Here is a 17,299-nt window from a genome sequence, read left to right as displayed (position 1 = left end):
GCTGTGAGGCTTCTACCACCACATTGTGAAAAATGCACGCTCAGTGCCTCAGTACGTTATTGCCATTTAAATAAGTGGCACTTTCATTCACAACGCCAAAAAAAAGCTTAGCTCATCAGAAAAAACGCTTCAGTGAACATGCACTCCAAGTCAGGGATTTGAGCAAGTTCAGAAACAGTTCCTACTGATAAAGAGATTAATTCCCTTATGGACTATGTAACTTTGCAACTTTTTCATATTCAAAAGACTACATTATGCATAATAGAACAACCTTTAAAAAAAGCTAATAGGCTCATTTTACAAGTAGCCTAAAGTTAAACAGCTGATTTTTACCATTTTTGAATTCATTTATCCAATCTTTGGGTCTAGCAGGAGCACTTTCATCTTCGCATAAACCATTGAATCGGATTTGACCAGTCAAACTCAGTTCCTGATGGGTCGTTGCACTACACAGTTTAGTTCCATCCCTGCTTCAACTCACTTGCCTGTAGGTTTCAAAACTAGCCTGAAGGACGCAATTAGTACAATCAGGTGTAATGTATTGGGGTGTATTTTTATTTAATGCCATGTCAGCAACCAAGGCTATTTTCATGGCAAGAACATTTCAATAATAAATATATAGTTAAAAATCAACAAACAAAATAAATACATGAGTTAAATAGGATCTTTAGTGCTTATAGATGATAAAAATCCTTTATTTGTGGTGTCACTATGCTAAATTTATTTTCTAGATTTATTTTCATTAAAAAAAATATTCTGGAATCATTAACAGCAGGACAGTCCAGTAAAAATTGTTTTACAGAAAGGTGAATTTTGCAGTACAAATATTGAGTAGAGTCTACACCAAAAAAAAAACATGGTTTATTCTTGTATGTCCAATATAACATCTGGTAAAAATCACTTGATCAAATATAGTCTTGAAATATCCTAAATTTCTGTTTGAGATTTCAGGTTGTACTTCAGTGCAATCAGGTGTGTTTAATTAGAGTGAGAACTAAACAGTGCAGAGCTACAGCCCTCCAGAAACTGAGTTTGACACCTCTAGATTAGACCATTTGGAACTCACCATCAGCTGTCCTGTATCTGCGAACAATTCCAAAACTTAACTTAAGAACATTTGGGATATAATAGGGCTACATTAAACCTTTCTGGTGCCTTATAATAGGCTACCTTCAAGGCTTTTGTTGGCTTATAAATTCCACAGATTATAGTGTATGCGCAAGATCCCATTTGGATCGATCCCAGCTGGTCGATACAAGATCCAGCAAAAATGTGCAGTATTGAACCAATATCTAATCCAAGTATCATATCAAAGCATCCCTAGGTCATAACACACAAGGTAACTACACAAAAGTCAAGATTTTAAATAAGAAAATTATCAAAACTCTTTTTTGAATTTTAAAGAGGCTAATGGTCTAATCCGACTCAATGATTTATGCAATGCTAAGCTAAAAGCTCAAAAATGGCAAAAATCAACTGTTTAACTTTAGGAAAGTTGAAAAATTTCCTCCAAAAACTGCAGTGTTTTTAAAAAATAAACTGTCACCCTCATTATGTACTGAAGTAATTCTTTTCCATTTTTACCATTCTCCCCAACAGTCATGGGTATGTTGACCTCGAGGTAAGAACCTGCTCCTACATTCACATGGACCGCATTAGTCTCCTGTGAAAGCAAATGGATTATGGGTTAAACAAAGTAAACAAAGAATAAATAAGGTCCACATTCTTCTTCAGGATTTTGAGTACCTATGAACTTTGTCCTAACAAAAGGTTACACAAAAGAGTGTGCCATTTAGAAATAAATCATTAGGCGTGTATGTGTGCAAATACCCTGTTCTTGGTGAAAAGCAGATCTATAGTCGCATCAGCTATGATGTTCATTCGCAGTTCGAAGGCAAGGATCTGGCGTGGTTTTCCAGGTGTGGGAACTTCGCTCACTTTCATTGGCTGATAGTCGGCAGGCAAAAAGAACTTCCACAGGCTGTCTCTGCAGGAGTCCAATCACAGTGCAAAGACTTTATTATATTACAGCACATTAAAGTTTAAGAATTACTGCCTTTACTCAGTAATGATATTGTCTAATTAGGGTTGGGTACTGAAACCTGGCAACGGTATCTTTGGAACCGGTATGCTCCGGCCCGAATCAGCATATGAATTACAGTGTGTGTGATACTATCAACTGTAATGTGCGCGCTGTGCCGCGGCTCTAAGCAGCGCATCAAGTGTGTGACGCCCTTAAGAAACATCAAGGGGTGCATCAAAGGCACACATAAGTAATCGTTGTGTCACACCATTTCTAAATATTTAATTCTAAACAGCTTTGAGGGATATGGATGTCAGCGATGTCAGGCGTTATGTAGCTTATAGAAGGCTAAAGTATGGTGCATGCGGTGAGCGACTCCCTTCATCAACACGCATGAACGCATTCATCTAATTTGCTTAAAATAAGCATTCTAAAGTATAGCTATACTTCACAAGCAAGGATTCTGACACATCAACATGCAGAAGATGCTTTACAAAAGTTGCATGTAAGGGGGGAAACACGTCAAACTTATGAAATTTGAGGGCTCATGTAATCAACCTAAAGGTGAGGAATGGACTGTCTTTGACAGCTTGAGACATTATGTGGCACTTTCAGTGAGTACGTTTACATGGACACCAATACTCTGATTCAATATGATTAAGACAATACTCTGATCAAGAGTCAGGTAAACAGCGATTTTTGATTATCTTAAAGGATCACAGACACAAACTGCGAAGGAAACATTTAAAGGCTGGTGACGCAATAACGTTAATGGATCTTTATGCTATAACATGTAACTGGGATTCATGAACGGAACATTCAAAAAGCAACTCATGTAAACACCTTTATCATAGTATTGTCTTATTCAGATTAAGGCAAATCATTAGATCACTGATGTCCATGTCAAACCAAAAAAAAGGTGTTCCCTGATTTTGATGACAGACTTTCCAGAGGTTAGTAGTAAGCTAATGTAATATTAATAGCATAATGTAAATCTTGCATTCATGCTAACAAACAAATGATCAAAAGAAATATATTAATGCAATTCAAATATATAAAATTATAATGATAATTTTTTTTTGTCAAATAATTTTGTGGCTATAAAGTATCGGTTCAGGCAAAGTTTTGGCTCCGGTAACGGTTTAAAAGTATAGATTTAGCACCGGTATCGAAATAACCCCAAACAATACCCAACCCTATGTCTAATACAGATCAGTAATCATATTTATCATAAAGCACTACTGAGAAGATCAACAGAAGTGTCATGAAACAGGAAGCCTTATTTTCTGCTAGGTTTTTTTGTGTTGCTCCTCTTTTAACACAACTCATTACTTTTAATAATCTGAAAAAACTGGATAATTAATATGTCATATTTTAGTTTTAAATTAAAAAATTAATCATTTAAAATGTAATAATCTGGTTAAATAAACATTGTGGTGACATCACAGATCATATTGTAGCAAATGGCTTCAGTAATCAATGACGTGTCAGTGTCTCATAATTATTCATTCAACAGCAAGAGTATTCTTCACTTCATTGTTCAGTACAGCATGCATGTTTTCCTTTCACAAGAGCTTTAATCTGTGAAATTAAGAACATTATGTGAGAGGCACGTTCGTGGATTGCAAGTGTTTTTTTTTTTTTGCTTTGCAAGAATTTCGGCATAAGAGCACGGGATAAATTCTCATCTATATACTTAGAGCGTTCCAAACAAATGATTAATCTACCTTGTGAGCTCCTTGATATAAAAAAAAAATCATAGATCTTTAATAAACACTGCAAAATAAGAATCGATAAAGACTAGGAATAGACTTTTCATGTTCTAGTGCATTTTTATTTGCTACAGTTACTTTTCTTACATTCACCCTTGTTCATTTTTTATTATCTATATAGGCTACTATTGACAGTTTGCTCAAAGTACTTTACCACCTTTTCTTTCTTAGAAAAGAGTGCACAAACTTTAAATTCAGCTATATATAGTTATGCTTCAGTTTCCGCCACGGGTCCAAAAAGATGTGGTATAGGTGAACTGGGTAGGGTAAAGTGTGTGCAAATACCTCTGTCTGTCAGCCCATGGGCCATAGTTAAAGTCTGTTCCTTTGCCACATACGATGTCCAAACCCCAGCAGGGAGGCAAGTCCTGTAGTTTGGCATCTTCAGAGCAAGCTTCTGTATCTCCATTCTCCAGTTCCTCTGGGACCAAACCTAAAATAAACAAATGTAAACTCATTACTCCAGTGTTTCAAATAGGAAAGATTTTCTTATGTTTTTAAAAGAAGCTTATTCTCCTGCAATTATTTGATTAAAAAACTGTAAATTATTATTATAATATAAAACGATCTGGTCCCACTTTATATTAAGTGTCCTTAACTAATATGTACTTGCATCAACAAATAAATACAATGTACTTACTGTGTTTATAATGTATTTGAGAACACTTGTGGTGCTTTTGAGTTGGGATAGAGGTTGGGTTATGGACAGGTTTGGTGGCATGGGTAAGTTTAAGGGTGGGTTAAGGTGTAAGGGATGGTCAACAGTGTATTTACAAATGTAATTACAGATGTAATTAAATACATGTATTTAATCAAGCATAAGTACACAGTAAATACATGTATTTACACAATAAGTACATTGTAACAAACTATTAAATCTGGTGTAAGTACATATTAGTTAAGGCCACAATATAAAGTGGGACCTCGAAAATTGTTGAACTTCTTGTAACAAAGTTAGATGGCCACCTGGTCATCAGGAAGGAAGAGGCAGAGAACCGACAAACGTTTTATTAATTTTGAATGAGAAAATAAAACAAACAGACAGAAAACCAACAAAACTCAAACCAAAAGCAAAACAAAACACATCCAGGCCTGGGGCCTCATGTATCAACGCTGCGTATGCACAAAAACTTTGTGTACGCCAGGTTTCACGCTCACGTTTGGATTTACTAACGATGAACTGAACGTGGGAATGTGCTCAGCTCCACGCCAGCTTTATGGCTGGCGTACGCACATTTTTTGTGCATGTCTGTTTTATTTCTATTGGCGACTCCTAGAGGCAGTTGTTAAGTTGCACTCTACAAAGTGTCTTTGAGCCTTGCAATGGCAGCTGTATGAGACGGGTTCATCTAGCAGGTATAAGGTTTCCATACCATACAGTTGACCAGCAAAACATTAAAGCACAATTTGCAGCAGTCGCCTGTTTTCCCAATGTAATCTGAGCTATCTACTGCATGCACATTGCTATAAAGACACTATCTGAAGATGAATTTGCATACGTAAATCAAAAACATTTCCATTCAATAAATGTGCAAATAAAATATGATGCACAAACTTATTGATGATTCCTACTTGTCTTTCTCGTGATAAATAGTTGGCTAAATCTGATATATATCGGGGGAAAAAAGAAGAAAGAGTTCATTAGACGCTGGATTCGAACCGAGTTCATGCTTGAATGTGTCAAAACATGTTGACTACGCCTTACGATCTGCGCCACTAAGACTGTTAAGGGTACCGCAACATTTTACACCTATAAATCACACTATTTCTGTTGTGATTCACTCAGTGCGACGTATAGACCCAACTGTGTTAACCGCATCAGCTAAACTCTCCCACTCTTTTTTTATTTTGTTGTTAATTCCGGAGAACGAACTTGCAAATAACACCACTTTTCTCCGGTCTACCTCCGAAAGGAGCACCTACAATTCACATTCTGTTCAAAGTTTCTCTTTTTTGCTTGCTTTTGCCATTGCTTTTTCGTTGGGTTTTGCCAAAGCAGAGACATTTGCATATTCATGCGGGGGAGGAGGCAGGGAGGGGTTTTGTGCTCGTGCATGTTGCGCTTAGTTTCACGTTCATTCGGATGTACAAAAGAATATGCGTGAGATTCGGTGTACGCAGTGTTTCATACATCTGAATTTTTTTCTGCGTACACACATTTACAGCTTTGTGCGTACGCAATGTTTTAGTATGATTTTCACTTCGTCTTCGTACATGAGGCCCCTGGTCCTCTGTTGTCTTCCATTGCTGTCTCTCCTTTTATAATCCAGAGCTCCTCTGTGGCCCCGCCCAATCACTACACTGCTTTATATTTCTGTAAAAAACTGTGATACAGTAGTTTTTTATGTTTGCTCATCAAGAACACGCAAAAAAAAGATTAAGTAAAAAACAAATTTCAAACAAATGCCATTTTAAACTTTTTTTTATTCAAAAAATCCTAAAAAGTCAAATATTTTCCATAAAACTATGCAGAAAGATAACATTTTCAACACTGCTATTTGTAAGAACCTTCGATAACAATTAAGTACTGAAAATGACCAGAACAGAACAGCAAGTCACCATATTATAAAAATTTCTGAGGGATCATATGACTCTAAAGACTGGAGTAAATATGCAAAGTCACTTCAAATTCAGCATTAAATATTTGCCTTGAAGTCAATTACATACAACACAAACATGTGAATAGAGGAAAATTATAACTGCAGGGTGTGAATGATGCAGAAAGAACAATGCGTTCACACCCCCCCCATGTAAGGTTACATCTAGTTAACATAAAAAAAAGAACCATCAGACACTTCATATAAATATATATAAAGAACTTTATATATATATATATATATATATATATATATATATATATATATATATATATATATATATATATATATATATATATATATATATATATATATATATATATATAAAGTTTGTTGTTTTAACCCAACTTTGGGTAAAATATGGACAAAACCAGAATTGGAATTAATAAAAAAATTAATATTTTTATAAATAAAATTCTTATTATTCCTATTCTTCTTATTATTACTACTGTTGTTGTTTTACAATTATTATTCTAAATAAATAACAGAAATCAAACCTAAATGTAACTGGAAAACAATGTAAAGACAAAACTGGAGTGATATGATAAGATCACTTGAGAAATCTTTTGCATGAATTTTAATTTTGACAATTCTATAAAATACAAAAAAAAATGTTTTACAGAATTATCGCCTAATATGAATGGCCACTAACGTCTTTATTCTGGGATTAGCCTACCACTCTTGGGATTAAAACACTTGCATAAAATAAATCGTATCTCAAAGCATACTGAGGCACATATGATTTTTACCGGGGCACGCTTCTGTTTTTTTTCTTTTGCACCGTCTTCCCGTGCCGCCCCAGCAAGATACTGCCCCAGGCGATCATCACCCATATTGCTCATGCCTGGGGCCAGATGGAATCAGACGGAATTGGTAAAAATCGGCAGATTTATGCGGAATGATTTTGGGAGTATCGTTGCTAAAAACCTATTATATGAAATAAAAAGCAATACCTTTTTTAACTTTATATTTGTATTCATAACTTTGTATTTAATGTTTTCAATGCAAATCCAATAAGATCCACTTTATTTGGTAAAGAAAACAAGTCTATCATATAATATAACTAGAAAAAGACAGAAAAGATTCCTTTACAAACTATATTGTAAATAAATCATATGAATATTTTCATATTAGTCAATAATATGACTGAAAATTATTTTAAAAAATGAATAAATATGAATTTACACACATTTACACAAGTAAATATAAATACAAAAAATATATATATATAAAATATAAATATAAAAACATAATTAAGGATGGGCTAAAAATCTGCGGAATTCTGCACGTGCAGATTTCTTGTTGGCCTACCCATGCCTAAAGTCCCAGAATTCACCTCAACCACGTCTTCCGCACAAGTTCAAATAATTAAATGCTAGCAAAAAAATTGTGTGAAGAGAAAAACATTCCCAGAATAAACTAGAGCTAGTGAAGCTGTTCTCTGCATTTGGTGTGAACTCAGAAGTACAAATACATACTTAAACAACAAATCAATTTGTTTTTTGTTAATTTATTATTTTAAATTGTAATAAAATGTCAAAGTTTTTGATCAAGTAACAGCCTTGGTAAGCAGAAAAGTCTTATTTTAAAAACATTAATAAACTTACTGATCCCCAAATATTAACCAGTAGTGTGCAATAAAATAGCCCACTGTTAATGCAATATACACCAACAACATCTTTATACTTTTAAATAAGGGAAAGACTTTACCTGGTTCATCTTGATAGTAGTAAATGTCCACATCATTCGACTGCATGACCACAAATCCCTCACCCATGAGCCTCGGAGGTCTGCAGACAGAAAATCACTCGTCTAACAACTGCTCCATCACTCCAACACATCACTAATCGTTACCGACTAATCTTCTAGCAAACCAATTAATTACACCAATGAAAAGGAACCTACGCTTTCTTTCAGCTAAACCGTAAATGACAGAGAGGGGAAATAAACTGATCCATAAAGCATCAGATTAATGTTCAGGTCATTATGCTAATGTTATATTCAATCTAAATGAAATCCCACAGATCGATGCATATAATTGTTGCAACTAATAAAACAAATGAACAGCTGTAACCAATTAAATAAGCCTTGCATTTAATACAGCACTCGATTAACCCTTGATAATTATATTAAAATAACAATACACACTTATAAAGCTTGCTTAATAATGAAGTAAAGTGACTGCGATATTCTCGTTATGGCAGAAATCAACAAAATAATTCCACATCTGTAGCTGAACAATCTGTACTGGACTTTTCCTTTGCAATATTTGAACTTCTTATAATAACCGCATGCCACTCGGTGCTATTTTTAACCATGTGGTTTTGGCTGGAGTGGCCACTTACAGTCATTTACAGCCGTTTTAACGTGTACAATTCACAATCTGTCCATACTGCACTTTTCTGTGTTCATCACACCTGTCTTGCAAGTGTGCTGCATCAATCAAGTCATATGGCCACATTCTCACATTTTCTATTTTTACACTGCATCATCTGTACTGTAATGGTCACTGGTCACATTTACCTCATTATCACTTATACACAGCACCTACTCTATTTATTCTGCAAGAACATATGCACCACTGAACTGATTTATAACACCTGTTTTAGTTGATGGTGTTGTCTATTAGATCTATGGATGTTTTTATATGGCGAATAATAAGTTTTTTCAGTAACAATCTGTTTATCAGATTAAATACGCAAAACATTAAGCACCAAATATGTTAATAATATTGATTATAATTGTACTATGAGTATAAATCAAGTGTGCCGCAAGCCTGCGTTTGAGTGAAGGTCTCGGCCGTTAGATCGCCCCCTGGGGCCTGGCTGCAGTACAAGTCATAAAGCCCGCCTCCTCCGTGTTAATGAAGGAGACTTGAGCCCAAATAAAAAAATTTATTACACTTGCAATAAAATGTCCCGAAAGATGGTTCTGGTCGATTAAGGCATTGGTTATTGTGCTGAAATAGGTGCAGATCTTCATTTTTGTAAACAGTTTGTTTTTAGCAGTAATTTAATGCTGGGCGTGTCATCGTGATTGACAGATGTGATTGACAGTTTCTCAACGCGTCTGAGCTTCGGCAGAAGACTGAAGTGTTATTATTCGATTTCTGTGTTATTTTACGATGACAAAATGAGTTCAGCAGTAAACTACAGTTTCTGACATACATGATCCAGGTGGAACACTGTTTATTCGCTAAGGTCAGGGCTTTTTTCGGGCTTTATTAGTTTGCTGATACACGTACGCCTAGCCAACCAGATAGCAAAATACACTCGAGCCAGTTTCAGCTAGATTCTCGCCTGACGGAGACTTACCCCTCAGAGCTCAGACTGACTACCTCTGCTGGACCTACTCCGGATGCCTGGACTCACTGCCCGATTCCAGCCCGAGTCAATCGAGCCAGATGCGGCGGCCGAGCGAGCCGGCGCTGCAGCATGCGAGCCGGAAGTAGCCGGCGACGCCGCGAGTAGGTTATGCGCTGCGGCCCGGAGCTGGCGCGATTGAATATATAAAACCCTCATATTTGTTAATGTTATTACATCCATTTGTGTTGATATGACAGCAAACGCATGCTGAGAAGTTAGGGGGCGTGGTTGATTTTACATAAAGCGTTTGGTTGGAAGCTTGACTCCGCTCATTTTCGCGGCTCCTCCTCTGGCTCCATCAGACAGTCCTTCTGCGCATGTCAAGGCTCCAATTTCAGCAGTCTTTTGTGCCCGTCAAGCAGGCGTTTTGCCCTCAAGGCGTTCAATGGGAAAAGGGGCTGTCGCGTCGTCCATATTTTTTACAGTCATTGGTATAAATAGTCAGCTGATGACTAACTAAACTGTACTTGCTTTATTTATACAACAGTTCTGTTTCATAACAGCACTCATACCGCCTCTTCACTCTTGTGTATTTCTCCACCCACATAGAGTGACAGCAGATGAATAAACTCACTACAGTTTGACAAATATTGCAGCTGTTGGACAACATAATGTACATTTGAGGCTTTTTATAAGGGAGAATGTAGTTGTTTAGATTGCAAATATGCTGTTATTTTATACGGATAGTGCCTATTTTAAATATTTATCATTTTGGAGATTCACAACTTTCACGACCATTAGCCTGTCATTGAGCAGAGCAAAGATGGTTGATGTTCTGCCACAAGATGGCGACAGAGACTGCATATTAAGTCCTTAGGGGAGGAAAAACAGTGTAAATTACAAGCTAAAGTGTAAATTACAAGCTACAGTTGATCAAAATATTATAAAGTTGGCGAGTGATATTTTAAGTTGATCTCTCTCTTTTGTATGATGTAGTGCTGTATTTATACCATAGTAATTGTAGTCTACTGAGTGTGAGATGGACTCGCATATCAGGAATGAATGTGTTTTGTGTTGACCATTTTGTATAACCCCGAGATGGTTGGCCATCTGTTGGCCAAGAGTAATCTGGTGGTGTTTGCGTTGCTTCAGCTTTTTTAGGGTTAATTATTGGGATATCCTGATTGCAATCGAGAAATACTGGGAAATGTTTGTAGACTGATGGCGTTTTATGCTGTTCAGCCTTATAATCCTAAAATGTGAGCAAAATGACCTGTTTTGACATCACTTTAGAGACTCCACTAGATTATAATTGGAATACTAGCTGTACAATGGCGTTTGAGAAGTAGCAATGATTTCTGCTGTTCTGACGTCAGCTGCAGATGTAAATGAACCGTAGAAGAAAGCAGTTCCTATTACCAAACGATTTTTGGTGTATATATATATATATATATATATATTTATATATATATATATATATATATATATATATATATATATATATATATATATATATATATATATATATATATATATATATATATATATATATATGTATATATGTATATATATATTTATATGTATATACACCATAAATGCAATATCAGGATTAGTGCAATATGGCTTTTTATAGCCACTGGTGAGAGGCGTGCGTTGTGTGTGATATTGTGTTTATACAACAGTTCGACAGCAATCTTGTATTGCTTTTTTGCTCGTGTCACTTACAAAATTGAGAAAATTATATTATTATTATTATTATTATTACTATTATAATATATGGTGTATGGTTTATAATAAGTAATATTTTTTTACATAATACAAAATAATTATAATGCTGTTCATTGCTAATAATAATAATTATTATTATTCATAAAATTACAAACATATAATAATAATAATAATATTATTATTATTAATAATAATAATAATAATTATGAATTTATTTATAATACAATATAACATTATAAATAACATAATATAGGGACCACGAGCCTTCACATGAAGTTTTGTGTTCCGTCTTTATCTATATTTTTGTGTTCTTTTTAACAGGATGTTTTCATCTTATTCTTTATTGCCTACTTATGTAGCTAATAACTGTCCTGCTATAAGATATTGCTTATATCACAGTATTTTTATAACCACAATGAGATTTCCACCCCAATTATAACTAATCAATAATCGTGAAAAGCCTAGCAATAATTGTTCAAAATGAACTTGGAAAACAAATTACAATTTAAAACATATGAATAAAGAGTTACTTTAACTATGTCTTCATTAAACAGTACTACTGCTTTAACATCACATTGTAGAAAAAAATCCTGCCTTTATTAGCATTAAAGACATCATTCAAAAACCATAAACAAATAGCACACCATAAGCCTTTCAGTTTATAAATAACTAGTTAGTTCCTGTGTAATTTTTTGGTGAATATCCCTTTAAATGGCTCTATTCCTGCCCAATGACAATAAAGTAGAATCTAATCTAATCTGATATACTGGAGATTATTTGACTCACTCGTCATTCTGAAGGCCTAGGTATCGTGGACTGGGCACCAGCATGACACGAACGTTCTCCAATGAACCCTTCACAATGTGCATGAACTGATCCAGATGGCTGCTGGGTGGTTTGGTGGCATATGTCAAGAAGGCATCGTCAAAGTTCATGCAGAGGGTCTGAGGAAGATGGTGATTACCAAATGCTACGCGACCCTGAAGGCAAAACCAGAAAGAGTAATGTCAGTCAATATTTATTAGGTTTTTCTTTGGTCACAATACTTGAGGATAGGACACTCATAGAAATAAGACATTCAATTCTATTTTTGATATCATGGGGTAACACTGAAATGGCATTTATTTAATTTAAAGAGCCACTATTATGGGTTTTTGAAAATGACCTTTCATGCAATGCGCAACGCAGCTCTGAGTGAGTGAAAACATCCAGCTGAGGCTTAAATCTGAAAGTACACCTTGTTTAAAACTTGAAATCGTTTAAATGATTCGTCGTTCGTTCAGATCTTTTGTCTGTTCGTATTGACGTCAACATAAAACAATGTCAAATATGAAGTGCCATCTGGTAAAACGTGAACGCTCTTGTCACTTCAAACACTATCGGAGTGCGGGTTTGTGTGGGATTGATTATGACTGAAGATATGTGAACATTAATAAGTGAACGTTCTGCTGATTAATGCAATAATCTACCCTGCAACGGGGGATTTGTTAAAGGAAGGATCAGAAAAGTCTATTGATGTATAGGACCTTGATCTATATAAACTTTATCAGTACACAGTTCATGAATCAGTTTCTTCCTCTATTTCACAAGTGTAAGTCAGTGCTATTATAATGGTTGCCTCCTTGTTTCTTCTAGCTTGCAAAAAATATATTTAATTGTGTTTTGTTGCTTGTAATCGCTCCTTGCAGCTTGTACTGCATCTGGTTAACTCTTTACATTTACATATTGTGTCTAAAGCCAAGTCAAAGATGTAACACATGCCACTTTGTTTTCGGATTTACATGGGTTAGTGAGCTCGCGATCCTCTGCCGCTTGTTGTTGCCATGGTTTCAAAACTGTTCAACTTTTGCCACTGTGTGAACTAATACTGAATGTGTGTCGTTGTTATTACTTTATGGTTAAGAATAGAGTAATATGCTGGTGTTTAACTGCATTGCTTTATTGACCTCCTGCATTGGGCACACACATACACTCTGAACTCAGGCTACTTCAACAATATTGATAAGCCGTGGTAAGCGTTTCTCTCTGTCTCACACTGAATCAACCACAACAGATTGGGTCATCGTACCAATCAGCACCGATTAGCATCATGTAAAGGAGGGGTTTGGGAACAAATTAATCGCTAAATGAATCATATGGGAGTCGTTGGAATCAAGGTTATTTTAGTTAACAAAAATGAATAAAAAAATAACTAAAACTAAAATGTAAAATAATTGTTGGTAACTAAAATAATTGTAAAAACGAGAGTTATTCAATAAACTAGAACTAACTGAAACAAACTAAAATTAGAGCAAAAACTTCCTTCGTTCTCGCCTTTGTAAATGTATTTCTGTAATTCTGCTGCCATTGGCCAGATAGAGCCGGTTCTTCTGCAGTCATCCTCGCTTTTGCTCCCGCGACAAAAAACAACAAGGGGACATGACAGTAGCACGGTGATAGCTTTAAATACAGACACCAGTACTTTAACACGTTTGTGCCCAATTATGGGTTTTATCTCTGTATCGCGATCGCGAATGAATCTTTTTAACTGAATCTTCTAAATGAACCGGTTGAACTAGTTCACCTATTTAAACTGAATTATTTGAAACAATTCATGTCTCCAGTAAGCACTCATCCACAAACTACTTACTTTTTAACAAGCCTAATACCCCCCTCTGACTCTAAATAATAAAATATATACTCTTATTTAGTATATATACTCTTATTCAGTAACATTGATTCAGTGAAACACAAACAGTACCTGCTGCGACTAAACTAAACTTGAACAACTGCACCGCGGGTAAACCGAGGGCTTAAATAAGAAGGTTAACTGGTGAAACGCAAGTTTATTTCATAACAGAAAATCCTAATGGAATTTAAATAAATGAATCATGCTTCAGTTGGGTTGCAAAACTTTACTGTAAGACATTTTTCAGATCCTGGCGATGTTTTAACTGACTGAAAATACTATTGTTGACTACTGAATTTTTATATGTTGAGTCCTAACATCCGCGTTAAACTTCCCATCACTACTGTGTATGTAATCAGAGCCGCCTTACACACGTATTGTAAGGCTTAAGGCTGCTATCATGTGGGCTGTTGTATTTGAATTTGAGGATGGGTAGATGACAGTGTTCATGTGTCCTCTAAATACAGGTTTCAAAAAATGTATGACTTGAAGTTTTTATAATACAATATTTATTCTGATGATTTTAAATATTGCACCTAAAAAATATCTTTATTTAGAAAAATAAACTAAAACTAATACTGAAACTAATAAAAACTAAACTATACCCAAGCAATTTCAAAATAAAGAAACTAAAACTAACTGAATTTGAAAACAAAAAGTAAAAACTAAATAAAAACTAAAACTAATGAAAAATGCAAAACTATTACAACCTTGGTTGGGATATTTAAGTAAAAAATAAATGCATATTATAAGACAATAAAAATTTTTTTTGACATTGAATGCTTATCAGCCTGTTGTCGGGAGACCCCCAAAACCTAAATATATCATTTTATAATGCATAACAGGGGCTCTTTAAATATGCTGTCATGTCTTATAGGCATAGTTAACCTTTAAAAAAAATTATTCTGTCAATTACTAAATCATTTATGAGTTTTTTCTTCTTCTGCTGAACATAAAACAAGTGTTTTTTTAAGAATGTTAGAAACTGATTGACTTGGTATTGGTATGATATTTGTTTTTCCTACAATGGATGATTATGAATACCAGTTTTAATCATTCGTCAATATATCTAGATATAATAAAAAAAGTGTTTGGTGCCACTTGATAGCGAGTAGTTTTTGCATCTTCATTTGCAAACCTGGCTCGATGTTTTTTTAAATAAAGTTATACCAGAGGCCTCACATATCAAAGCGTACGCCAGGTTTCAGACTCACGTTTGGATTTACTACCGATTAAATTAATGTGAGAATGTGCGTTTGTCCAAATTCATGTCAACATCTCAATTTCATGTCTGGTGTACGTGTATTTCTTGTGTGTGTTTGTTTTATTTTCCTTGGCGACTCCTAGAGGCAATTATGTTAAATTGCACACTACAAAGTATCGCACCGACACATGTGAAAAACTTTGCTATTAGATTATAATTGATAAAATGTGATTTAGAACATTTAAAAGCATTTGCGAATGTATACTACCATTAGTCTATGGCAATGGCAGTGTTGGCCCTATTAGACGACATTGTTAATAGTAGAATTCTGAGGAACGCATTTTTTAGGGAACACAATGACTTTTTAGCTGACAATGATGACTGGCTTATTAGCCGCTATAAGAGCTATCCTCTTGGAGCTCTGTGCTAAATTGGGTCCAAATTTGGAAAGAGAGACAGCGAGAAGGCTCCAAGATGGCAGGGTGCGCAATGGGTGGCGTCTTGGTGAATGATGTATTTAAAGATATTATTCCAGCTAAGTTTTTTTTTTTAATTATTTATTTTATTAAGCGTAATTATTTAACTGCATATCAGGAGACCTCAATTATCCATTAAAGAGGTTGCTGTTAACCCCCCTCAGTTGTAGAGTGGGCGATTGAGCAGCTGAAATACCGATGGCACTGCCTTGATAAGAGTGGAGGGGTGCTGCTATACTGCCCTAACAAAGGGTTCCTCTAATACATCTGTGTCCCCCACAGACACTGATGCTACTCCAGACAGTAAAGTGTCATCCACAATTGAGGCAACTCTCTCCTCAAAGGGTGTTAGTTCAGCATCCCCGTTATAATTTCACGTTAATTCAGATGTACAAGGAGAATATGCGTGGGATTCTGTGTACGCAGTTTTTCATACATCTGATTTTTTTACTGCGTACACACAAAGCTGTAAATGTTTTAGTATTAATACAAGTCTTTGTACATGAGGCCACAGCTGTTCAGTTTTTCACTTGACCTGCAAAAATTCTTACATTTTACAAATAAAAGAATAAAATTAAATGTGTGATGTTGTTTTCAACCATGGAACATTAGATTATTTCAAAATACTTAATTCCAATTTTAGTATTAAAAAAAAACATCTGCATCATATATAAGGTTAAAATATTAGTGAAGAAAAGTGAACTTTCAGTGATGAACAAATAAGCAAATTACAACCAATACCAAGAATAGACCCAACAGACAAATAAGTATATGAAAACAGTGATTTATTTTATGTTCCTGATTAAATGTCAGTGATGGCAGAAGGTTGCTGTCACTTTAAGAAACTCTTCCACAGCTGTTTACCTTCACTTTTAGACAACTTTGTTTTGATATTTGCTATTTATTTTTAGCCATTCCATTCAAAATGATGTAAAGAACTCAGCATTTGTGCATTGAGAGAAACAAATGATCAAACAGCATAAAAGTATTGAGTTATCTACTGTCTCCTGTGCTTGATCTTGAAACTGATGAAGCCTGAAACATCCACTGTGAAATGCACTGCTGAAAATAGCTTCTTTAAAAATATCTCAGTAGTTATGTGCATCACAATATCAATGATTTTAGCAACACTGGGTTTATTTCAGTTTTTTGTGATGTTTCAGGTCTGAATAGAGTATATGAATGGTACAGATGACGCTGAGGAACAAAGACCGCAGTTCATTTCCAAGAAATTTGATATCACACTGATAATTCACGTGAAATGATGTAAAACCACATTCACATACTGAAACCCATTCAAATCAGTTTGTAAAATCAGTGAATCATTTACTGGTCTCTCTCTAATGTTGCGTTCACACCAGATGCGGAAGAAGCATCAAGCGCGAGTGATTTACATGTTAAGTCAATGCAATGGCGCGAAGAGACATCCTGTGGCATGAATGAAATGAATTGCACGAATGGGGCAGCACAAATAGCGCAATACACACGAACGGTGAATTGAGTGTTTTGCATGTTTAACGCGGGAA

The 17,299-nt window shown here is 35.1% G+C and overlaps 1 protein-coding gene across 51 annotated transcripts in view; it reads right to left on the bottom strand.

Moving 5' to 3' along the window:
- The window catches only part of kiaa1109 (KIAA1109), a 202,070-nt gene that overhangs the window by 157,971 nt on the left and 26,800 nt on the right, over window positions 1-17,299 (bottom strand). For all 51 annotated transcript variants that reach the window (XM_021480620.3, XM_073919725.1, XM_073919724.1 and 48 more), the window contains 5 exons: window positions 12,212-12,405; window positions 8,103-8,182; window positions 4,081-4,228; window positions 1,831-1,987; window positions 1,585-1,663 (listed from right to left, as the gene is read on the bottom strand). In XM_021480620.3, coding sequence (XP_021336295.2) covers window positions 1,585-1,663; window positions 1,831-1,987; window positions 4,081-4,228; window positions 8,103-8,182; window positions 12,212-12,405 — 658 coding nt within the window. The remainder of the gene's footprint in view (window positions 1-1,584; window positions 1,664-1,830; window positions 1,988-4,080; window positions 4,229-8,102; window positions 8,183-12,211; window positions 12,406-17,299) is intronic.

The sequence above is a fragment of the Danio rerio genome, chromosome 13 (assembly GCF_049306965.1).
Source record: "Danio rerio strain Tuebingen ecotype United States chromosome 13, GRCz12tu, whole genome shotgun sequence".
NCBI classification, from domain to species: Eukaryota; Metazoa; Chordata; class Actinopteri; order Cypriniformes; family Danionidae; genus Danio; species Danio rerio.
Note: the sequence above shows the minus strand (reverse complement) of the source record. Positions and strands in the feature narration are given on the sequence as shown.